At 40.7% G+C, this 25150-nt stretch overlaps 1 protein-coding gene across 2 annotated transcripts in view; it reads right to left on the bottom strand.

Moving 5' to 3' along the window:
- Positions 1-1143: 1143 nt before the first annotated feature.
- The window catches only part of furina (furin (paired basic amino acid cleaving enzyme) a), a 74728-nt gene continuing 50721 nt past the window's right edge, over positions 1144-25150 (bottom strand). For both annotated transcript variants that reach the window (XM_084541182.1, XM_084541183.1), the window contains exons 7-16: positions 23516-23604; positions 18596-18768; positions 17135-17347; positions 15534-15634; positions 14458-14561; positions 14093-14210; positions 8288-8467; positions 8079-8203; positions 7057-7179; positions 1144-6053 (exon numbers count right to left, since the gene is read on the bottom strand). In XM_084541182.1, coding sequence (XP_084397308.1) covers positions 5446-6053; positions 7057-7179; positions 8079-8203; positions 8288-8467; positions 14093-14210; positions 14458-14561; positions 15534-15634; positions 17135-17347; positions 18596-18768; positions 23516-23604 — 1834 coding nt within the window. In that variant the 3' untranslated portion in view covers positions 1144-5445. The remainder of the gene's footprint in view (positions 6054-7056; positions 7180-8078; positions 8204-8287; positions 8468-14092; positions 14211-14457; positions 14562-15533; positions 15635-17134; positions 17348-18595; positions 18769-23515; positions 23605-25150) is intronic.

Genomic DNA, 25150 nt, shown 5'->3' with positions numbered 1-25150 from the left:
GATACTTTATTTATCCCGTGGGAAATTCAGTGTCCAGTAGTTTCTTCGCATAGAAACAGATATTTAAGTTATATAACAAAATGAATATGTAATGCTGTGCAAAAAAATATATAGTATTGGCAGCAATGACCACAGTCCAGTTGTTTCCTCACAGGGAGGCGTTGTCTTATGGCCTGAGGGACAAACGACCTCCTCAACCTGTCTGTGAAAAATAAAACCTTTATTTACTTTTAAGTTTGAAATGCTTAAATTGTATTTATTCATTGATGACATATCTGTGACTGCCAACCTAAACTGACACTCAACAAGACTACATCCTGAACACGTCACCAGTCTATCACAGGGCCAACACAGGAAGTCAAACAACCATTCGCACGCAGCCACACAAAGGCCCCAGAACCTTCTTGTCATAAGGCAGCAGTCCTAACCACTGCACCATGGTGCTGGCCCTACTTTTTCATTTTTTATCTGCATTAAAAACAACATTTGCAACATGCATACAGAACTGGCAGCATTCATGTCGTTTTTGATTTCATTAGCTAATTGTGTAATGAGAATATTTTATAAAAATTGTTTTAAATTAAATCTCTGACATAATTAATTATTTGTGCTCTCAATGTGGCAAATGGAGAGAATGTAAATCCCTCTAATACGTAGTGGAGCAGAAACAAATAAAAAGAAAGTAGTTGTTGAGATTTTGTCGGCTTGGACTAAAGGGACGCCACAGATACCTCTAACATGACAATAAAAAAACATTTTCACTCCAAACTTTTCAAATGGTTTTAGTTTTAAAAAATAGCTCGAAGCCCTGATCAAATTACCAAGTATTTACAAAAAAAAAAACTACTCCAAAAATAAAACCAGATTCATATGTGAGATGTTAGGATTTTTTTTTCTCTTCTAATCATCATCTCATGACCCCTCAGATTTATTCTGTGTCCTACAGTACAGTAGTCGGCTTAAACATTGATGGAGTAATGTAATAATGTCTCAGTTTCTACAGGACCAGGACTTTTACATTTGCTGAGGATAGTTAATCACATCATTAATGCAGAACCTGTCCTTTTTTCTTTCCCCCCCTTTACATCAACCACCACTAGCATCACATTATTTATCAAAATGCATTGAAGGAATAAAAACACATTGAAATTTGCATAGATCTTTATTTTTAGTAGAATCTATAATTGACATCAATTAAATAAAAAGGAGAAAATAAGAGCAAAAACAAAAAATCTTTAAATTACAAGAAAATTACACTGCACCATTCATATAGTACAAAAATAGGCCTTATTTTAGAGTTATGTCCCATGTAAGATAGTCATTCTTGTACATTAATCATAGGTCACAAATCTGTAAGGTACTGTGTGCAGCCACAGATCAGGAACCTCATGAAGAGGTGGGAGGAGGTCAACAGAGTCGGCTGAGGCTGCTCCACAAACCGCCCCTCCATCATCAGAGTGTTTCATTTCTACTTTAACAAGCATGTGCACACACGGACGCACGCAGATCGGATTCAGCCCTTAAGTTAATGGCGATGGGATACATTCTACCTCCTCCCTCCGCAGCTGCTAAACATACAGGGTGTCGCTGCAGATCTTCAAAAAGGCAGAGATGTCAGAAAAACACTTTGAACACAAGTGAAGGGGTCGATGGACTGTGACAACCTGAAAGCAACACGTCTTAACACTACACAGACAGCATTGACATGATTGTCTTTGGTTATGCCAAAGATATTGCTCCTATTCACTCCGTTCAACTTCATATTGACCACTTCAGACTAAAGCAGGAGTGGAGCAACATCGAGCTCCACGTGAAATAAACCAGCGATATAAAAGACAAGCCTCCAATGTGCCCATGAGCGAGTCTTTATTTTATAATCAGGAGACAGTTTGCAACGCAAACATTTGTTTCCCACATGAAAAGGCTTCACACTTTACTGCCACTAAAGTGGTCGACTCATAATTATGAGTTGCTTTCTGGCACAATTAGAGAACCTCTTCTTTCTTAGTGTGTAGCTTTGATTACATTCTTGCAGTGAAAGGAATGAGCTGGCTGCTAATGGTCTTCAGCGGCTCCCGTGCTTTGGAAACACAAGGTGCTTCATGCTGCCTGCATTCATGATTTTCTTAAAAGTTGAATGCTTGAATGCACATCAGTTCTGAGTTCATCAGTTCAAAATGTTCCAAGATTTCAAGCTGTAGTGAATACAACATCAAGCTAAGACGATGAAACCATTTTGTGAGTGTGTGTGTGTGTGTGTGTGTGTGTGTGTGTGTGTGTGTGTGTGTGTGTGTGTGTGTAGCGGTGGGGCAACAGAAATCAACAGAAATCTTTCTGAACACAACAAAATGCTGAGAAACTTTCTTTGTGGAAGCAATATTAATCTTTTCTAAAGGAAAATGCACAGTGCATAATGATGACAAGACCGAGAATCAATTAGTCCCAAGTAATTGCAAGAAATTGGTCAAAGCCCCAAATTACAGCTCTTCAAACAAAGCAAGCTCTAGAGTTTAAGAAAATAGTTTATGGAAGCAGTTCTGTTGCTGCATTAGCTCATTATCTGCCGTTTACACAGCAAGCTGGGAAGTCAATAAGATTTTGTGGCTGAAGTGTGGGGCTGGAGATATTACATTTTTGAATTAACACACCCTTCTTAGTTGGAAACTAATCAAAGCCTAAATGGCTTCAAGCACTAATGTACACCACACAAAGCCACGCAGCACACACTCATCACATTAGCTTTGTTCCTTTTGACGCCATTTTATCCCAATCCACATTCTCGGGTTGGTTTCCAATCCAGAAAGTGCCGCAGTAAGCCAAATGTGCTACACCTGCACCAACCATCTGAGATGAATTAAGCTCCCTGGCTCTATGCGGTGTGTGTGTGTGAGAGCATACATACAAATCTTTCTCTATCCATTCAATGAGGATTTTTGGCAGGTACTAGTTTGATGTTATTCTTTGCAGTTTTACCTTTTATATTAGCCTTTTCTTTTGTTTCTGAATGTGTTTAAATCATAATCAACAGCAAAGTTATGACTCTTCTGTGAAGGCAGCAGTCAAATTAAACATTTAAATCTATTTGTTGGCGTGCTTCTGCATCTTCCTGCCCTGCAAAACAAGGAAACTGTTTGATTGTCAGCAACAGAAACTTCAGAAAAAAGGGTCCTAATTCCAAGAGGAGCCGCCTGGGAAGAGACAAAGAAAACAAACGCCTCTAACAATTTTAGGTGGATTTAGCACGTAAATGCTGGCCAAGAAGATCTGTGAACAAATCTTTTACCCATTCTACTTCAGTCACAGGTTTTAAAGCCCAAGTGTGACAACACATGAATGCTGATTCTAAAGGCAAGAAATTTAAGTAGAGATAGGAAATCTAGGGGAAGAGAATTTACGCAGCAGCTTTACAGTTTCAGAATTGCAATTGCTTGTTTCTCTTATAAAACATAAATTTGACAAACATGCCTATTCTCCTGAATCTTTCCCAAGAACAGTTTTCAAATCTAACCTACATATAATTCGACCTCTATAATCATTTAACAGCTCCTCTAACGGCGTATGAAACCTCGCTGAATGATGTGAGAGGTAGATAAAAAGATGCAGCTGCAGTTTTCTAAGCATGTCATCACCATGACAACCTCTCTCAGCAAGCTCCACTGTTTTTGTACTGGAAATGAAAAAAATAATGATTTGGACGTAGTAGGAAAAGAGATCAGTGGAATCAAAATGGCTATGCTGGATTAAATAATGAGACACACATTTCAGATGATAACCAGCCTGGGAGCAAAATCACTTTAAAACAATCTTCCCGAAAGGTATGATTAAAATCTCTCAGAATAAATAGTTTGCTGCGGTATCATTCAGGATATAATTAATTGGCAAGTACGCTGAAGAGATAATCTGAAATTCTGATTAAATGAAAACTGAAGGGCAGAGACACCGATGAGATGTGGAGTCACAGAGCAGGACTTTTAAACAATATTCAAGATTTGAAGAAGGGAGCAGAGATGAAGGAGGGAAAGGAAACCTTCACATCAGAGGGCACATAAACAGTTCTCAACCTGTGCGCGCACACACACACACGGTCTAACTTTCCGTTAATAAGATATGAAGCGTGTGTCTGTAGTGCTGATGTGCTCTGACGAAAGGAGAGCCTCGAGTCATTGTTACTGTGAATAAATCAATCAGGTACCTCAGCTGCTTTGAGAAGCTCTTGTGCTCAATATTCACACATTGTTCTGGGTCCCATCAGCACCTCCCTCCACTGCTTCTCTCTCAGCCTCAGGATGTGGGTACTTTGGGTGCAAAAATTACACATCCCTGGAAGGATTGTGCCCACGGCTTGATCAAGGAGCATGCGATTTTTGATCGGTGTTTGAAACCCTTCCATGTAATGGTTGGGAGATCATGAGCGCAGGAGAATTTATAGTAATCAAAACCAGACTAAGTTCAGTTGAGCCTGAATCCCAGAAGACTGGTGGGAGCTTTGCTAGCTGAGTGATCCAGAACATGAAGAGATCTTTCCACACCGTGTGTACAAAAGAATAACTAAACTGGTTTTAAAAAGCGACGGCATCAAAGAAGGATTCTGTTTCAAGCAAATACTTCTAAAACTCAGCGTAAAAAGAAAGACAGTAGAGATGTTTTCTCTGACTGGTGACATGTATTTATAAAGTCTCCTTAACAATTATTACGCTTCTGAGTTGTGCATTTCTTAAATGCACATTAAGAGTGTGAATCACTACAGATCAGGGATGGCTTTCTGATCAGATTTTAGACTTTAATGTTACTAAACAAATGTTTCCAAATCAGATTCCATGACTCATATGTAATTTGTTTTGTTGTAACTTGTTACTTGATGTTGTTAAAATCCTAAATCTGACAGGACCCACTTTTGATTTTCTATAACGGGCACAACAATGTTCAATGGTCATCAGATTTGCATGCTCACATTCACACAGACACATTCATTCAGACATGAGCACGCACACACACACGCACTATTCAACAATCTCGTCTGGCTACTGCACTGAGACTAATGGAAAGGAAAAAAAGAGGAAGAAAGCAAATAATAATCATTTGTTTACTGTAACAAAAAGGAGCTGGAGGGGAAAATGGACTCCGCACAGACAGACACTGTTAGTGATTGAGGGCAAAAGGAGGGAGAGAGCCAGTTTAATAGAAATGCACCCAAGTGTGAACAGAGCAAAGCTCGGGCCATCCCGTGCTTTGAGACACAGCAGCTTCTCATCGGGTCTCCCACAGCAGTGGAAGACCAGACCCCAAAACAGGACTCAGATGAGAATCCGAGAAGATAGGAAAAGAAGGAAAATGAATGAGAAGTAAAAGACTGTGAGGGGACAGTGTCCACAGCCCTGAATGGTGAGACAAACGGGGGTGAGAGGATTTTAAAAGCAGGGGACAAGGAGGGATGTGGGGGAGGCATTAAAGAGCACTTTGTGTTTTGATAAAGACAGTCCTCTCATTTTGGACGTCAAAATCTTCGTTTTCGGAGTCTGTGTTTACCCCTTCATCCCCCCACACTGTTGGGATGCCACGGTACGACACCACCCTACTTCCCCCAAGGCTGAAGCTGCCCGCGAAGCCACCACCAGCCTCCAGAGAGGGCAGCTTGATGAGTGCGCCTGAGCGCAGCTGCAGCAGCAGGAAGATGCCAGCAAATGTGGCGATGATGGCTATGCAGCTGAGCACGGCGATGGTAATCGGCAGCTTGGAGTTGAGCAGCAGCTGCTGCGATTTCGGGTTCTGGCCCGCCATGAAGCTGCTAGGAGACTCACGCATGTACTGGTTGAGGTGCACACAGGTGCCAGAGATGGAGTCGAGGGAACTGTGAGGTGGGCAGGACAGACAGGACTGAGTGCTGAGGCTGCTGCAGGTCAGGCAGGGCGGTGGGCAGGGCAGGCAGACTGGGACGGAAGCTGGTAGGATAGAGTTTCCCACTGTGTAATTGAGAGGCTGGGAGCCCACTGAGAAGCCTGCAGGACATTCTTTCACACAGCCCTGCTGAAAGAGGTAGTAGCCGGCATTGCACTCTGGAAACACAAAGAAACAGAAATAAGCAGCTTTTACCTCTTCATATGAGTCAGACAGCCCAAAAAACAGAGAACTGGGATTCCTGCCCAGACAGTCAAGGCTCAGAGAGCACATCTAACATATTGTGTCAGACATGTCGCTATTTTGGAAAAAGGTTTAAGGGAAATTTTGCATCATCTTTTTCACTTTTGTTAGATCTTCTTCTGCTCACTAAAAAAAAAAAAAATGATGACGAAAAGCTTTGCAATTTATATGCTGAGTGCAGCATCTTTAAACCAACAGACACTTTTCCACATGCAGCAGGTCCAGATGCAGACCATTGCCTGTAATGACAATTAACAGACTGTGGGTGCTGGAGGTAACAGAGCTGAAAACAGGAGAGCCAACAGCAGGAGGAAAAACTAATTTACTGCAGCATCTTCTCAACTTGCTCAAAAACAGAGAAAACCACATCGGTAAGCCCCAAGTTAGAGTGTCTTCTGTGGTATATTATATGAGACCGCGATGACATCTGATATGATAACATAATACTTGATAACTACGTTCAGTTCATAGTCGTTTATCAGCATGTGAGTACTTCTGACAGCCTGTAGGGGTCAGACTGTCACTGTTTCAGACATGTAGGTGGACTTCACACTGCCTGGTGCTTAGTGGTATCTTTAGAACTTGCTTATATCAGTATTTGGATTTGGCAGAAGGCAGTAGCAAGAACACCATTAAATTTAAATGAGAGGATAAAAAAAGAGACCTGGGGTGAAGTTTAGCTTGATCATCAGAACTTAGATCTTTATTTAACATTGTCACATAATGACATAAGGTTTGCAAGATAATTGCGCGACTTTAAAATGAATCTGCACAAACCGGGAAGCAGCTGCGCACATGGTATTTTCTTTCATTGTGTTCACACAGACCGCTACTTTACGTGTCACTTCTTATCATGACACAGCTGTGACTGTAACTTCCTGTGAGGAGCAAAGCAGAGACAAGAGATACTGGTCTTACCGATGCATATCTGCCTCAGGTCTAAGGTCTTGCAGCTGCCGTTGCCAGGCTGAGGCTTGTCAGAGGAGCTAGAAGATGCTGAGCTGGTGCCATACAGCACCAGGACGAACTGTGTCAGAGTGCCTGGGTGGAAAGATGGAGATAAAAACCTTGAATTAACTGTGAAAAAAAGTAGGCCTGTCAAAAGCAGCAAGGCTTTTGACACTCCTTAGGGTGGATTTTATAAATGTATCCTCTTCTGATTGTAGACTCTTGGATTTCCTGCATAAACTGATTGAAAATTACTCCTTGATAGAGGCTGCAAATTTAAAGGCATGGTTTCACACTGTGTCTAACAAGAGTTATAAAACTGTGAGGCCTAGTGGGAGGCCTCCCTTTAGTAAATCACTCCTTAGGAGGGAGGTGCGAGACATTGATCTAGATCCGTGTTCGGCAGTGTTCTCAGCTGAATATCATTTTGTGGGCGAACCTGCTATGTCCAGATAAAAATGTTTATTGGTGGATGATCCGCGGGAGAACATAAAAGTGTGAAGTAATAAGAAACCTGAGTGCTGCAGAGCTATACAGACTGGACATTTATAAAGAGAGCGAAGGCGCTTTGGATACAGCAGCCACTTTATCTCTAATCTCCTGGCATGGAACCGTTAACCCTTAAAATGAACTGTAGCCTCGACAGATTAAAACATCTAAGTCAGGTCATTTAATTCCTTCCTGGTGACCTGGTGGGAAAAAGCGGAACATTTTTTTTTGTTGTTGCTGTTGTTATGTGCAATTCTAAATTGTATATTTTAAAGTTAAAGACTGCTGTTCAGATGCAAATGAACGTATTCCTCTGACTCCTAGAAGCTGTGATAGGCATTCTTTTAAATATTAATCAGAAAAATAAGGGCAGGTGAATTGATATTGAATAAGATGAACCTGAACAGCACTGATTTCTAGACACAAACACCGAAACTTCTCATCAAATATGCGAGTACCTGGTCCCATACATTCACATCTATCTGAGAACAAAGCTTCTTTACCATAGTCACTGGCACCAGCCACGTTCTCTATCTCCAGTGTCCATGTCCCGGTGGGGTTCTCGTCCCAGGAGTGCGTGGTCATAAAAGCCCAGTCATTAAAACCCTCTGATGAGTAATCATGAGGCCTGCAGTGAAACAAACAGCAGGAGTGTTGGATAGTTTGAGTTTACTAACTTGAAATTGTCTTTGTGTAGTGGTCATTTTTGTACCTTGGGTGGAGCAGTGTGGAGCGTGTGCCGGCAGGACTAATGAGGTGGATAGCCAGGTTGCCCCTTCGGTTGTAGGACAGGGAGAGCCGCGCCTGGACGTGCTCTAATGAGGTCACGTGACTGTCTGTCCCAATGCAGGCATCCACACTCCTGTTAATCAATAAATGGCTGCCAATGTTCCTGTCAAAAAAGACAAATGAAATATAAAGACACACTAAATCACTGACGGACATTAGATGGTGGTTGTGTTGAAGCTGGGATTATTACTGGCTACTTCTGAGAGCTGGATAGGTTACATTGCAGAAAAGTGACTTTTTGCTTCAGGCCAGTTTGTTCTTGAACAGGATTTGTGTCTCACAACCTGTAGCACCGCTGTCCTTGGTGGAAGTAAAGCAACTCTTTTAACTCAAGCCCAAATCTTCTTAGGAGATTACACACATCCACAACCGTTCTAAGGAGGTGGGAGGCACTGGGTTTTAGGGGCAAAGATGTGCCTACATTGTGAACAGGAAGTGTTGTGATCATTGAAGTGTTGGGCAGCTTCAACACACACAGAGCCTCCAGGATCAGTCAGATTCACATTCTTCATGAAGCATTAAATGACTACATGACCTTTGAAGCAGCCTCCCATGGGATAAGTCATCAAAAAGGTTAATTTATTGCACCTGTCAGAAGCCCATGAGTCATACCGTGTCTATCCACCTGATCATTATGATGCAAATTGTCAACCAAATAGCACGTCACAACATGTGCTTGTTTGCAATGTGCATGCTGTGGTGTTGCTAGGTGAAGTCACGCGAAATAATTTTTTATATATATATTTTTAAAAGAGATTAAAATTAGAGATGGTGGCTGAAGTTGATTTATCATTGCCTGTTGACCACTGCAGCACAGGCGTCCTTGATTTAAGGTCTGGAAGACATGACACTTAAAGAAATATCACAAATATGGCGTCTGTCTTTAAAGTCACACGCAGAAAGACAGGGAGGGAGATGATGCATACCTATGAGCAGCAATCTGTTATTAAATCACTGTGGAAAGTGTACAAGGGCATCATATCGAGATGCTACATCTCACTGTCTTCACGAAAGGTTGACATCAAGCAAAGTAAACACACATACACAATCAAGTACCTGCCATACTAATGCCAGTGCAGCATTTTTTCAGTGTTTGCTCAACTAATGTATTTTCTTTTAATATTGAAATTCCTCTCATATCATATTCTCCTTCGCTCATTATAAACCTTTAGAAAATGCATTTTTAAATGTATACGTGATCTGTTAACCTGAAGTCTAGATGACTTGTTACACAGAACTATTTTTTTTTTTTAGAAACGGACAGGCACTTTCAAAAAATTTTACCTGGCAGGTGACTGGACAGACCTACTATCCCTTCAACCAATCAATACACAAGTTGCAGTCTAAGAGGGAAGGCAGAGAGAATCTCCAGACTGACATATGACATATCACATGACCTCCACTTCTTAAAAGAGGTTGATAAAATACTATTTCTTGTTGTAAAATCACATATAAAAAAAGAGTGGGGTTCATCAGTACAGTTCCTTTTCTATTCAAAACAGTTCCTTATTTAGTTAAATCCAGACTTTTACACATTGTGTGTATATTTTGTACATTTTACATTGTTCTTATTTCTTATGTTTATGTTTATAGCAGCAATCACCAAGACAAAGTGCTTGCATGTGTGAGCATATGTGGCAATAAATACGACTCTCTCTCAGTTTCTGATTCTGAATAGGCATTGTCTGGTTGTAAGGGATTTCTGGCACAAGCTAGGTGACTTTGACTTTGAGAATACTGATGAGAATCAGTTTCCTCGGGAGGAATATGTTGCATGGCCTCTTTGAAAATAATAGTAAGGGTATACTTGATTCATCTTATTATCATTTCATTTCATGCCCAAAAGTGTGAATTTGTAAGTAGGAAACCATGCTTCGTTGCTTTTAGAGCTCAAACAAGTCTTTCACTTAATAGAGCATTCTCAGAGACAGAAAGCATTTAATACTACAGCTGCTTGTATGGAGCTAAACATTCTTCTATGAACCCATATCACCTCGTTAATCAACATGTTTATATTTTTATTTTTCAGATACTGTGTTAACAGTGTAGCCGTACATTGTTCTTAATGCAGCTTGTTGTAGAAGAAAAAAACAACAAAAAGAAAAACAAGTTGCACTCTGAGGAGCCTTTAAAAGCCAGCAAGCAGTCAGTGTAGATAGAAATCTAGATAGTGATCTTTGTGAGGAAAATGTGCACATAAACGAACACCTCATCCTTGTTTTTGTGTGAAGTCACTTCTTGTTGTTACTAAAAGTGTTTTCACACCTAGAACGCACCAGTTTTTTTCTGATTGGTTGAATCTCTGTGGTTTAGCCACAAGCACATAGCTTGAACACTTACAAGACAGATGCCCACCTTTAATATATATATATATATATATATATATATATATATATACACACATATACATATATACATATTATATACACATACATATACACATACATATACACATATATATGTATATATATAAAAAACCCTAACCCTTTCAGCTGACAAGGTATTTAACCCCAACTAATGCAATGAGTAGCTTCTCATTTCTTAAACAACCATGTCGAAAGACACATCCTGTGGTCGTTGAAAATATGTTAGTCTGTCTGAGGCCACGTCCACACGTACGAAAACGATCTTTTCCCTCTCCGTTTTCCCTGGCATCGTTTCAAGAATATCCGCGTCCACACAGATCCGTTTCAACAGACTGAAAACGCTACTTCATATTCCAGGCCTATAGGTGGCGCTGTTTCAGTTTCAGAAATTCACCAAAAACGGAGAGGAAGAGGCGGAGCATGCGCATAAAGCTTGAGCGCTGTTTACAAATCGGCTTTAGAAGAAACCAAACTCAAGGAGAAATTATAGTTTGCCCTAGTAACCCTAATAGGCTCAACATCTTCTCCAGCAGGAACACGAGCATGTAGTCCGCCATTGTTGTTGATGCTGTTATGAGACGTCTCGCGGGATATAAGAGGTGGAAGGCTGCTCGAGGGGTGTGGCGATGGTGACGATGACATCATCGTATGCGTTTCTGTCCGTTTTCCTCTGGCCACACAGAAACGCAACAGGTGCATTTTTTCGGATTTTTCCACCCTGGGACCCGGTTTCAAAAAAAGTGCGTTTTAGGGCTATGCGTTTACAGGATTCGTGTGGACGATCGGCCAAAACGATGCAAAACATGTGCGTTTACACCAAAAAGCGTTTCTGTGTGGACGGCCCCTGAGAAGGGTCAAAACATTGGTATGCATCAAGCAGAGAAAACATCTAAGGAGATTGTAGAAACTACTGAAATTGGGTTTAGAACTGTCCAACACATTATTAAAAACTGGAAGGATAGTGGGGAACCATTGTTTGGTGAAATCAAATCGAAGAAAAACAACAGTAGAACTCAGAGCTATGTTTAATAGTGAAAGTAAGAGCATTTCCACACATACAGTGTGAAGGGAACTCACGGGATTGGGACTGAACAGCTGTGTAGCCTTAAGAAAACCACTAATCAGTGAGGCCAACTGAAAAAAAGTCTTCAATTTGCCAGGGAGCATAAAGATTGGACTCTGGAGCAATGGAAGAAGGTCATGTGGTCTGATGAGTCCAGATTTACCCTGTTCCAGAGTGATGGGGGCGTCAGGGTAAGAAGAGAGGCAGATGAAGTGATGCACCCATCATGCCTAGTGCCTACCGTACAAGCCTGAATGAGGTCAGCTGACTACCTGAATATACTGAATGACCAAGTTATTCCTAAAAAGGATTTTTTCTTCCCTGGTGACGGAGGCATATTCCAGGATTCATGGGGCTCAGATTGTTAAAGAGTGGTTCAGGGAGCATGAGACATCATTTTCACACATGGATTGGCCACCACAGAGTCCAGGCCTTAACCCCATTGAGAATCTTTGGGATGTGCTGGAGAAGGCTTTGTGCAGTGGTCAGACTCTCCCATCATCAACACAAGATCTTGGTGAAATATTAATGCAACACTGGATGGAAATAAATCTTGTGACATCGCAGAAGCTTATCGAAACAGTGAACGTGTGCTATAATTAAAGCTAAAGGCGGTCCAACAACCTTTTTTTTTTGGTAGCGACATTTTTTTTGGCCAGGCAGCATATTGTATATGCTGCTGCAATAGACATACCAGATCACAGTACACAGTAGCATATACAATATATGTATGCTCATTACACACTGGAAACCATTTATTCAACAACCACATGTGTACAAAGCTTGTCACAACAAATAAAAACTATTCTGGGAACCAGCCAAACCTTAAGAGAAGCTATTTGGCAGTATCATGGAAAACCAAGAAGGTCTTTCTAAATGACAAATTACATTTTGAAAAACTATGTGAAAGCTTCCAGCTTATTCCATCCTCCAGTGTTCATTGATACACCATTTGGCAGCAGTGGTGGTACTATGCAAGACGTTTGCTTTATCCTATTTGAGAACAATAATGAGCGCACACAGATACATACATGCCTGTCACATCCAGAATTTATACAGATAACAAGAGACCTTGCTGAAACCCATTTGAAACAAAGCCTATACATGGGAGCTTTTCTGCTCCATTTAGCAAATGTAAACCCAAATTTCTTTTTAGACTAATAATCGTGCAGTACTGGTAGGCATGCATGCACCAGGAATGTACTGGGTAATATTATAGCTGAAATTCTTAATATAAAATGTCCTTTTCAAGGTAATGACAGCGTACCTCATGATGAGAAAGACCCTGAACCCCTACCAGCTCACTAACTGCAAGTCACTCTTAATAAGTAAGTCAGCTAAACACCTAAAATGGAAATTGAATAACCTGCCTTGACGGCTGTTCGCAGACGCGCGAACCATCTGCTCTGAGCATCTCATAACTGCAGTAAAAGAGAGAGAAACCTCAAACCCTGCGAGAGAAGTGACAGGGAACGCATAATGAAGAGGAGCTGTCAGGCTGGATTTAAACTGTGACACCAAGAAGGAGGAAAACGGCTGAGAATAAGGATCTCAGTACTGTGAAAGAAACACGTGAATTGACAAATTATTATTTTTCTTTTAAATGCTTCTTATTCGTCTAAATAACACATCCTGTCGTTAGTCGGCAGTACAGGTTAAGCTCCAAAAATACTGGAACTTACATTTCCTTGTAATTGAACAGCTTCCTCCAGTGATGACTCTGCTGCTTTCAAAAGGTGTGGTGTTTACTGTGTTTACAGGAAGAGCCCATGCGAAGGAGGCCCTCTTGTGGTTTTCATGAGCTCATAACAGTAAATCTTCGATAACGTCCATGTTCACTAGTGGCGACTTGTTTGTTGTGACAGAAGTGGTTGGCAAGCATATATATTTCTATTTAGTTTAAGTTTTGTAATCTTTTTAGTTGTAGTTGTATGATGTTTTTGAGTGAGATACTGATATTCCCACTGGCCTCACCTTTTTGTTATGCCTTAATATTGCCTACATTGGTCGTTAGCCTGCTAATGTTTAAACTTAGTGGCTTACAGATGCTAACAGTGGCGGTCTTCTCACGACTTACTGTCTATGTTACTGTTTAAATACAAAGCATTTTGTACATGACTTCCCATGTTGTAACCACAAGTTCACAAGTAATTCATCAAAGAATATTTGTCCCAGTTAGTTTGAACTATGTATTTTGTTCAAAACTAATTCATGTCTGTAATATGTACACATGTGAGCATTGTGTTGAAATGAATTCAGTGAGCTGCTGTATGTGTGCAAGTGCACTGTACTTACTAACCTTGGCTCACTGACCATGGTGATCACACATACTTGCTGTGGCCCCACATTGGTCCACGTCTTTGCCAGCGATACAATTGCACTGGCATCAAGAAGACCATATCCATATGAATGGCTAACTGCAGAAACCAGGAGAGAAAAGAAGAAACATACACATAAATGTTACCCGACTGAGAGCAGTATCTTCACTCTCCTAGCTCATACACACAAGATACACAGTGTGCATCTTCTCCAACCTCTCTGTCCACTTCTTGTGCCTTGCATTTCTAATGGCTTTGGTTTATTACATGCATAATTTATTAATGAGCCTTAAAGGCATCTGTAATCTGCAGAGGGAGGAAGAGAACTAGAAAGAAGTTGCTGTACCTTTGCGGCCAACCCCATTGGTTCTCCAGTCGTTGGTGAGCAGGTGGGCAGGGTGAGAAGTTCGCACAACCAGATGCTGCATATCCCTCCAGGTTAGGTTTTTACTGGAAGATGCGCAAACACAGGCACACACAGAAACGCACATAAAGCGAGAGGGAGGAACACACACACACACACAAAACACAAACAAATAAACAAGTTGAGGCACTGAAACAGGTCAAACAGACATCTTTGAAAATACATACTACAGTCTTAACCTGCAGGTGGACAGCTGATCAAACACAAGACACAATGAGGTACCAGTCACATTCATTTTCTTCTGTTTTTGTCTCTGGCAAAATGTCATGTCAAGAAACAAGAAACCTAAAAATGTTTCTTGGAATGTAACAGACACAAAAGGGTTTTACATGAGGTTTGCTTCTCTGCTGAGATTAACTACACAGAGGCAATAAATTCATAGGCATTTTATTTAGTCAATCTTTTCTCATCAAATCCAGTCTTAACTGCAGTCTTTTCTTTTCACCTCACTCAGTTGTCTCGAAAGACTAATTACTCATTTTCAGGACTATTCTGACGTTCATGTTTGTCCCTCCATTAGTGCTGCGTGACTAGATAAGAATGATTAGCGCTCACATCCAAATTGAGCTGTTTGTAAATGCACAGTTGAAATCTGTGGCTGAGGAGTAATTCCATAAAATGGCATAATCAAGCAGAATTAATGAGTAAACACGCAGCACCAGCAGCTAAAGCTTGATTTAGTGCGAAATTGTTAAATTTTTAAAAACCTGGCTTTGAAAAGTGTGCGCAACAAAAAAGCATAAATAATTTACCTTTTTAAAATATTTATAATGCAGAATCTGATGCTGAAACTTCTAACCACACGCAAGAAACAGCAGGGCAATAATTCAAACTACTTTAGAAATATTACTGCACAAGTCATGTTTTTAAAATGTTTCTTTTTCATAGGATTAAATTGTGTTAAGCAAAAAATAAAATAAGTAGATGTTGGTAGCTTAGAAGGAGGATGTATAGCTGAAGAAAATTGAAAGACTAAAAAAATGGTGATAAGAGCTTACTTGGCCTCAAGGGCAAGAGCGATGATCCCAGCAGCCAGCGGAGCGGAGGCTGAGGTGCCTGTGTGAGAGTCTGTGCATTTTGATTTAAGGTCTGTAGTCACCTGAGAAAGATGAACAGAGAGGGCTTAACTCCAACCACATTATTCCATTATTATATCATACTTACATCATTAGAAAAATCAGAGGCTCTCACAGGGCTATTTCAAACAACAAATCCTAAATTTCTAACAGAACAATACATGTGTACAAATACAGACCTTATCAAATATTTTACAATATTGCATCCTGCCAACTGGGAATTTGCCTCCCCTAAATGAGCAAAAACATTTTATTCTCCATAGTCTTGTCACATATGTATTTGCCGGATGCGAGAATTGCCTAATGGGCAAAAAGTCATCAGCTGCTCTTTTTTCTTTTGAGCGAGATTCTTAACAAACCCCTCTAGCAAAGACACCCGCAGTGACCCACAGCAGAGCGCTGTGCTTGTGCTGGGCAGCTCCCAGGTGTGAATATCTACAGCTGCATGAATACAGAGCAAAATGTGGCAGAAACAGAGTGTTTGCACTCAGCAAAACCCATTTCTTGAAGGATAAAGGTTACGAAGCACTGCCTTGCGAAAAGCTCCAAGTCACCCACTGTGCAATCCTAAAGGGCAGGTCAACTTATGTTACTGGATAAGATTGATGCAAAAGCAGTCAGCAAAGGGCTCAATATGCTGACCAATGCAGAGCATAGAGATAGACAGAATGACCTCAATGATCATTACGCATTCAGGTGCTTGACATGTTTTTTACTTTGAATTAAAAGAGAAGGATAATATAAAGTTTGATTAAAAAAAAACACGCTAAACAGACATTAAGATATTCGCTCCGACATAACCACAGAGGCGCCCCCCTCCCCTCTGTCTCTTCCGCTACTACATCTCTTCATTCCCGAGTCCATAAATGACAGCACCATTAAATGAATACATCACTGAAGCATTAAGGGACCAGCCAACATGTCACGGATATGTCAGAAGCTGTCCGTCCAATTGGTTTGGCTGAGGCTGCATTCAAGGGATAGAAAGTGTGCGCGCGTGTGAGATCTAGTGTTTGTGGCAAGAATGTTAAGCAGCAACAGATTTTCAGGAGTTTCAGCCGTTCACAATTCATCATCATTTTAATGGCCCACGACTGGATGGACGGAGAAGAAAAGGGAAGAAAATGAGCAATGAATGAATGAGTCACGCTGTGATTCATAAACAAGATATATAATAAAAGTCAAGATCACAAAGCTACAAATTGTTTAGACTGTGATAAAATTCATCTTCTGTGATCTTTGGGTTTTAGTCACTGAAAGTATCTTTTTGGGCTCAAGGAATTTTCAGAGGGATTATTTAAAAATACTGTGGTGCTATAGGAAAACAGTAATAACTTGAAAGCTGGACCTTTTGGTCATACATTTATACTGTTACAAGTATACATAGTGCAGTGGTCATCCAACTTTACTAACAGACTATTTCACCACTGACATAAAGGCAGAAAGTTCGTGTGACAGTCAGCAGCTTGTATGAGAGAAACAAGAAAAAGCAGAGAAAGACAGAAGACACAGCCATAACTCACTATCTGTTTCTCATTGAGATTTCCCGAGCTGTAGGTGCTGGCGAGGGTGGAGGAGCAAGCCTCGCTGTACCAGGGGACATTTCCGTTCTGTGTGGAGCTGCTGATGGACAGGGTGTAGATGCTGTTGGTGTAGCCGTCGCAGTTACAGCTGTCCTTCTCTCTTCCTCCATTCCCAGAAGCCCACACAAAGATCGAGCCCAAACCGCCACGACCCTGGAGAATGCGAAGTACATTTTAAAAAAAACAACAACGCAGAGCTCTCGTCATGCATTTATGCCTCAGACCACCACTACCCAGAAAAGAACAGACTCTCATTCAATATTTAATAGGAATCCCAATTATAGGAGACCAAATTCATTTCAGGGCTCATTTCAAAATGGGCCCATTAAAACCCAGCATACATCACAGAGGCCGGGGTGGTCACTCAGTAAATTACAAAGAGCTAAATATCGCATGACAGCGGTGCAATTCAAAAAAAGGCACTATATGACAACAGCGCCTTGTAATAAATCATCCAGCCTCTCAGCCTTTGAAGTGCAATAATTTTCATTTAAAAGCCGCATTATTGTATTGAGTGGCACTGTCTCTCTCTGTATTGATCAATTCCAGCTCCGAACCACCCACGTCACCATCTGACAGCACTGTCACTGTGGCAATTATCTTCGTAGTGAGCGTCAGAGGTTCCAATCAGCTTCATGGAACATGCCTTGAATCCTGCTGCTCTATAACAAGAGTCGGGGTTAGCGAGATGGATGCCTTTATTCACGGAGAACAGATGTGAGAGCCTGGGGTGTGATCTCTATCCTTATTAATCTGTTGACTTGTTCATTTAACATATCTGACACAGACTCAGTGTGACACATGCATGAAAACAAGAGCTGCTATTTACAACGGGACTGATGATACAACCGTGTGCTCCCCTTTCTCATTAATATTCATTGCCTTTTTGTAAGTTGCTGACAGGCTTGTTTTGAAAAATCCAAAAATTACGCTCTATCTGCATATGCATACAGATAAGCATGTGTTTGGAAAATTTAGATTAGAAATGCTTGTCAAGTAATTTAAAGCTCCAGTAACTGTTTAATTGGAACTCTTACAAACAAACTTGATTTTCTTTCTTAAAGAAACCGCATGGTAGCTAAGGATGAGCTGGCAGTTAAATTAGTGCCCTTCAACTAATATTTAATATCTAAAAATCTAGTTTCCATCAGTGCTACTTCTATTCATGTCCCCAAATTTCCCTCCCTGGTGGCTTTTAGAGGACATTCCTTTCCATTCATAATTGTCAGTGTCAAAAAATGCTTTGTTCTTCTCGCTTGTGTCCTCTCATGCTTGAACAGTTCAATTACTGACTGCTGAAAGGAAGCAACAAACAGGCAGTAAATAATTTCAGTCTCACACAAACACACTGCCGCACACACACAAGCACAAACACACACACACACACACACACACACACACCTCTGTAACTCCACGCAGGAATGCTTCTTTGGCGAGTTTGGCAGGTCCATCGACGGTTTTGCCGTCATCTTCCGGACCCCAACTGGCGCTGTAGACGTCGATGTGTTGGGGATTCAGACTGAGGGACTGGGCCTCCACCATGTCAGTCACCTCGCCGTCCAGCATACGAACACCTGCAGTCATGATACCAAATGTAAATGTACGCATGCACACACAGACACACACCAGATGACAAAACAGAAATATTTTCTTACCACTTCCACACTGTGGTTTTGCAGTATTAGATAACAGGTAATTTGTGAGTTAACCTTTGTAGGTGGTAAAAAGCATTTATTTTATTATCTTTTGAGAAGGAGTGCAATTAAATACAGTGGTAAAGTTAGTGGTTCATGGACAATGTCAGTACAAAAAAGATCAGTACAATTTACACCGAATATACAACCATGTACTTTAAATATTGACCTTTCAGTGAGCAGTACCTCCCTAATGTTTGACTTTTCAAACACTGCAGTGCATGTGATACTACCTTTTCCCCACCGTTCAGTGGGAAATGCCAATATCACAGCAGCCACTTTTGAATTATTGAAGAAGAACATCACTAAAACATTTTTAACATTTAAAAGAAAAACTTCTATATCTCAGCTTATGGTTACATTAGCTGCTGTTAGTTTAACACATCTGAAAGTCCAACAAAACAGTGAGCAGTTGACTGTGGTAAGGGATTTATTTATTTATTTATTTTAAAAAAAGAAGTCTGGATCTGCTGCAACATTATTGATCCATGTGTATATTATGAATCCTATAGTGTGAGAGTGCAATGCTAACTTAGTGAATATTTGCTCTCAAAAAAAGTACACTGAAGGATGAAGTGCTGCAGGTGGTGACAATCTTGCAAAACCTTGTTATTCTAGTCTGCAGCTCAGTGTCATGGTGCTGGATATTCACCTGACAATATGTGGGGCAGTGCTGCTGTGGCAACTATTTTGCATACTTACACATTTGCCTGCAATGCTGTACAATGTTGGCGTGTATTTGTGAAGCTCCTGCAGTGGCGCCGGGCATGCTATTTGCTTTCTGTGCATCCACCGTGCATGTTATTAAGCCTCCCACCGAGTACATGAAGTGCTATCTCTATTGATTTTATGTGGTGCTTGAACTGGTTTGGAAAAAAAAAAAAACTGAAATGCATTGTGGGCGAACTAACTCCTCAAGTGTGAAACAGAATTTTGAAACTGCGCATCCAGATAAAAAGATGAAAGGAGAACGTTAGTCTTCCTCTACATGTCTAGTGCAGCAGTCGCAGTTTTAATTGGTGTAAACTGGATCAGATGTGCGTTTGTTTTAGGAGATGTGACCAACTCAGCCGGGCTTCACCTAAAGCTCGTTTATGAGGTTAATTAAAAGTGAAAGCTGATCAGTGCTGTTCCAGTGATGAACCACAAACACAGACATAATAATGAAGGCTAGGTATACAGAGAGTGAGATGCTTGTCCCAACCAATTATTTCTGCCTCAAGTTCAGAAGCTTTTCTTGCAACGGAACTCTTTCTCTCTTGCAGTAACACTCCTCCACAGACAGGTCGGGGAAAAATCAAAGACCCGTTAAAAAACAAACTAATTTCCCCCTTTGATGCATTGCAGGTCAGGTTCCTCCATGCCTCTCTATATAGGTTAGAGTAACTTTGCACTCACTCTTTGAAGTTCTCCAAAAGCATCACACAGGCTCTGAGCTGTGCATGTTTCCATGGCAGCCTGCAGGTCTATGAGAGGACCATGTGATCAGCTGAGGAGACTCAACTATCTCCAGCACCAAAATATCATCCCAAAAACCAGACCGATACAGCACATCGAGCCTGAATCCAGTTTTTCTTTGTATACACAGCATCATATCATAAACATCAATGTTAGGAGGATGACTTCCTCCAGGAAATAGTTAGTTCAGACTAGAACTAGAGGGATGCTACTCTGTGTAGAGGTATCACATTCGACCAACCAACACTATTAAAGCTTTCAAGTGACCACATTTGTTGTTCATTTGAGTTAGTCTGAGTGCAAAAACAACTACCTGAGGTTTCATTAACAAACCTACATTCACAATCATCTGCCCGCATGTAAGTAAATAAAATGGTCAGCTTTTGCTCTTTGTTTTCTTCAGCTCACGCCAGATACTAAGAGTAACAGTGAGAGTTGATATGTGAGTAAGGTAAATTTCTGATTTCTGATTTATGGCAGTTTAAGCTGTTGACCTTCTGGTTTCAAAGCTGGGCAAAAAAAAAAAAAAAAAAAGCTGCAAAGGTTTATTTTATTGGCATTTTAGTTGGAACTGAGTTTTTCTTTCAGTCCAAGAGAAGAATTAGTTTTAACCCAGACAAACTTATGAACACTGGAAGATCAAAGCCAGGAAATCTGTATTCGGAACTACCATAGGGATACTTCACAGGAGAGTCTACTGGCTGAATAATGAGCTACAGTTGTGCAGGTGGCATGGGGGCAGGTGATCCTGTGCTGGGAGTCACAACAGCTTCTGCACCACTCTGTCTGCACTTTGCCTTTGTAGTCCATACTAACTGGCAGGAAGATTTCTTTAAGACCTGCCTGGCTTCTTTAAAATGCCTGTTTAGGTTCCTGCCCTGTGTTTCAGATGTTTTATAAAACGCCATTGGTCAGGCTTCAAGCTGTTTAGAACTACTGCACGACCTGCACTGTCTGGTTTCTTTTTGTGTTTCTGTACTGTGTATGCATCACTTCAGTCTCTGCGCCTTGTACCTGGGAAACCTTAATTTTTCAACCTCATACCTACAACTAAAACATTATAATTTTAAGATTAGAATTAAAAGATTAGTGGCACAAGAATTTTAGGTGACTGAAAACATCCTTAAAAGCACAACTACAGTATGCCTCCTGCTCTAACTGCACCAGAGACAACTTGTTATGTTAGACAAGCTGGATGCTGTGTGGTATATTCACACTTGTCAACTGGAATAATTGCAAAGACTGCAAAGAGGTTTTTTGACTCTATCTTAGATAGTTCACACATTATCACACCTGAGAGTAGGCAGAAGGCCGTTACGATTAGCAGAGGTAATGAGATAGAGCATGCTCAGGAATGAATGAACTCCTGCAGTTAAAAGGTCTACACATCATTATGTTACATCCTGCTACACATTCTCAACACTGGAACAAGAAATAAGCAATTACCAATACAAAACATGTGCACATGTAATTGCAATGTCGTCATTAACAAACACTAACAGTCCATTTAATGTGGCTAGAGTTTGAAACTCATACTGGGAGAGAATGAATTAAATAAAACAAAATGATATAATCAAATTATTTACAAAGGAAATGTTAGATAAATCAACTTTGTTGATATTTTAATATCAGAGAGCTACTTAAGTCTCTATTGCAAAATTGGGTGCGGAAACTATAAAAACTGTTCCCTTCATGTAAGCAGAAGGAAAACAACCCATCAGGGTGCAAATGGCTTTTCAAAACAAACAAATTAATATTTCATGGTATTTTAGCATGCTCACAGCTTTTGTATCGCCTCTTAAATGAGCAGATTCTGAAACGTGATTACGTCTCTGACACAGACAACCGTTTTTAATCTTAACAGTTTAATCTGCAAATTATGATCATTATAACAGTGGCGTTCACTTTGGCTCCTGACACCCACTGTCAGAGGTTTCATCAGTTGAGTATTCACACTTTGACACACTGAAACATGATACAAAGTCGCAGATCACAAATACACAGTAAGTTACTAGGAAATTACCTACGCAAGCCCCAACACATGATTTGCACAAGACTTTCCATTTTCCTATGAATCTATCAGTACATATCTGACGACCTGAATAGTTGTTTCATCTCTACCCACCACATAACTTAAGCATATGTTAATTTGGGGGGAAAAAAAAAAAAAGTGTTTAAAATGCAACCAGGGAAGGGGAGAAATAGGAAAACCCAGAAACTAAAAGTAAAAGAAAGTAAACACAAAGGGACAATAACTTGTTCTTCATTCACTGGAGTCACTTCCTAAATAAAAATGGGGGAGGATGAAACATGGGAACACTCTCCAAGCACACAATAGTGGAGACAGGCATTGGGTGATGAAATTTCATTGGCCACAGTGACACAATTTAAGTACAAGCACAAGCATGTTTCATACATAGAGGACATATTCAAGTCGCGGTTGCATCACTGGAAAACTGCAGTGGTAGACATCACAGCACGGTGTCGACTAGACCTTATCAAATGTATATTATGACAATTCCACTTCAGTCCATCTGTTCTTTTTCAAGTTTGTAGCACAGCAGTTAAACTTTAGGGACCATTTAATTTCTTATGACTTCGGATACACGACCAGAATCTGCAAATATTATGGTTTTAGGAAGTATGTAGTTTTAGGAATTTGAATTTAAGAAACTCCTCATTTACTGATGTTGAGTTTTTGCTGACGCACTGAAAGAGGTGGTAAGTAATACGCTCATTTTTGTGGGTGGTGGTAGTGGTGGTTTGGGTTGGAAAGACACTGATAACTCTCAGTCATCTCAGTAGATGAGATGGGGTAGAGCATCTGAAATCAGCTACAACAGCCAACGTGTATACAAGCTGAGAACATTAAGCTTGACAGTATGTTAATGCAGATTCAATAAAAGCACTGTGCCATCTCAGAAACTAAATTTCAGTACTGCTACTCCATACAAAACCAATACACTTACAGCGCACACAGCAACCCACATAACAACTGCAGTGATGTTCAAAAAAGATTCAGTGGCATGCTGTGCCTGGGAAATGGACTGAAAATAACACAGGCGCTGTAGAATAAGGACTTCACATATTCTGCTCGTGAAAAATGAAAAGACCTGAGATGAAACTAAGGTTTGCCTCTGTGAGATTAAATCAATCATCTACACCGTACCTCCAATCTTTGCATCGTAGGCCACGCCGACTCCACAGATCCCATTGTTGGCTACCGCTGCCACTTCTCCTGCACATCGTGTTCCATGCCTGAGGAGGAAGGAGAACGAGAACGTCAGAGGAAAACTATCCTTCTAAGTATCGTTCATCCTAATAACATTTTACTGTATATATAGCCAGGGGTAGTGCATACATCTAACAAAGGTTGCTTTTGTAATAATGTGCTCAATCCTGCAGTGTGGTTGAGCTGAGGACTGGGAGAAAATAAACTTGTGCAGACAGGTTCTTGGCTCTGATGACTTTAAATAAATCTGAATTCACATTTAAAAAAAAAAATGAATGACTGGAGACCACAATGCATTATCTATGGCCTTCTAGATAACATACTCCCACCACACACGGGAGGAAATTGCGAATTAGTTTTGCCATTTTCACAATACATCTTCCATTAAGCCTGAGCCTCTGTAGAAAGATATAGCTCAAGGCACTGCACTGTAGAGATCCAAAAGCCACCAGAGAGGGCTGATGATCACATTCCAGTCAGGTGCATTCCCCAAGCCTGCCAGATGGATATGCGTACTTCATGACCTCCAAACAGTGGTGCAATCCCTGCTGAGTTGCAGCCATTTCTAGATAGGGATGCTGGATCCTGTGCAACACTGTGCTACATCATTAAACAACAGAGACAGCGGACCTTCACTACAGAAGGAACTACTCAGGCCAGCAGGCTTTCATCAAGGCACTCTGGTTAACCAGCAAAACCACAAAGCAAATAATTGAAACGTCAGCAGTGAACATCATCCACTGACAAAATGGACCAAATTGAGGTCAGGTTTGATGTAATTTAGACTGATGTATGGCCTGCTAAACCTGTCATTGCTACTTATTATTAATGGATATTAAATGAATTCTTCATCCCATGGATCATGTTACTTAGACTTAGACTTCTGGATTTGTTAAAAACGTTAGTATAATGACAGTGGGTCACCGTATTCTAATTGATTTGAGGCCCAGAGTACCCTTAAAGACTGTGATGAGCTGAGAGGGTGAAGGTTAATGTGAGCACCGACACCACGTTTCTAATGTGTCGCTGGACATCAGTTAGATGGAGACAGATGCTAGGGTATATACCATGCTGAGAGGAAACTGACTGCTGGATAATAAAAACATCTTAAAGAAGCACAAAAGTAAGCACACGCAAATGTCATCTGGATGCTTTTCCACACAACGTTATCACGACATTCCTGGAAGAGCTAGTCTGTTGACTTTGGAGCCTTAAGTTCTACAGCGTCTGTGTTTGTGATGTAACTGATGATAAGGAGCAGCTCAGGTGTCTACGGTGGGATGCCAGGCATGCACAGGCGCATCCCCGAATGTTCAACTGAACCTTTTTTTCAAGCCTCCTGTGACATATTCATTAGAGTCACTTACAGGGTAAACTGATTCATGGGATACAAATACTGTGACAGAGGTGAAGCCATTGGTTTCAGAACTTGATTACACAAGAGCTACTTCCATTGAATTGCTTGCATAATCTGGTTTTTGGGAGTTATTTTCCTGGGAGTGATAAAATGGATACGAGAACATATCATTTGACTGCTCCCACTCACAGCTAAGGTCAGTAAGAATGTCAGGA

This window comes from Chelon labrosus (genome assembly GCF_963514085.1).
Source record: "Chelon labrosus genome assembly, chromosome: 3".
In the NCBI taxonomy this organism is placed as follows: Eukaryota; Metazoa; Chordata; class Actinopteri; order Mugiliformes; family Mugilidae; genus Chelon; species Chelon labrosus.
Note: the sequence above shows the minus strand (reverse complement) of the source record. Positions and strands in the feature narration are given on the sequence as shown.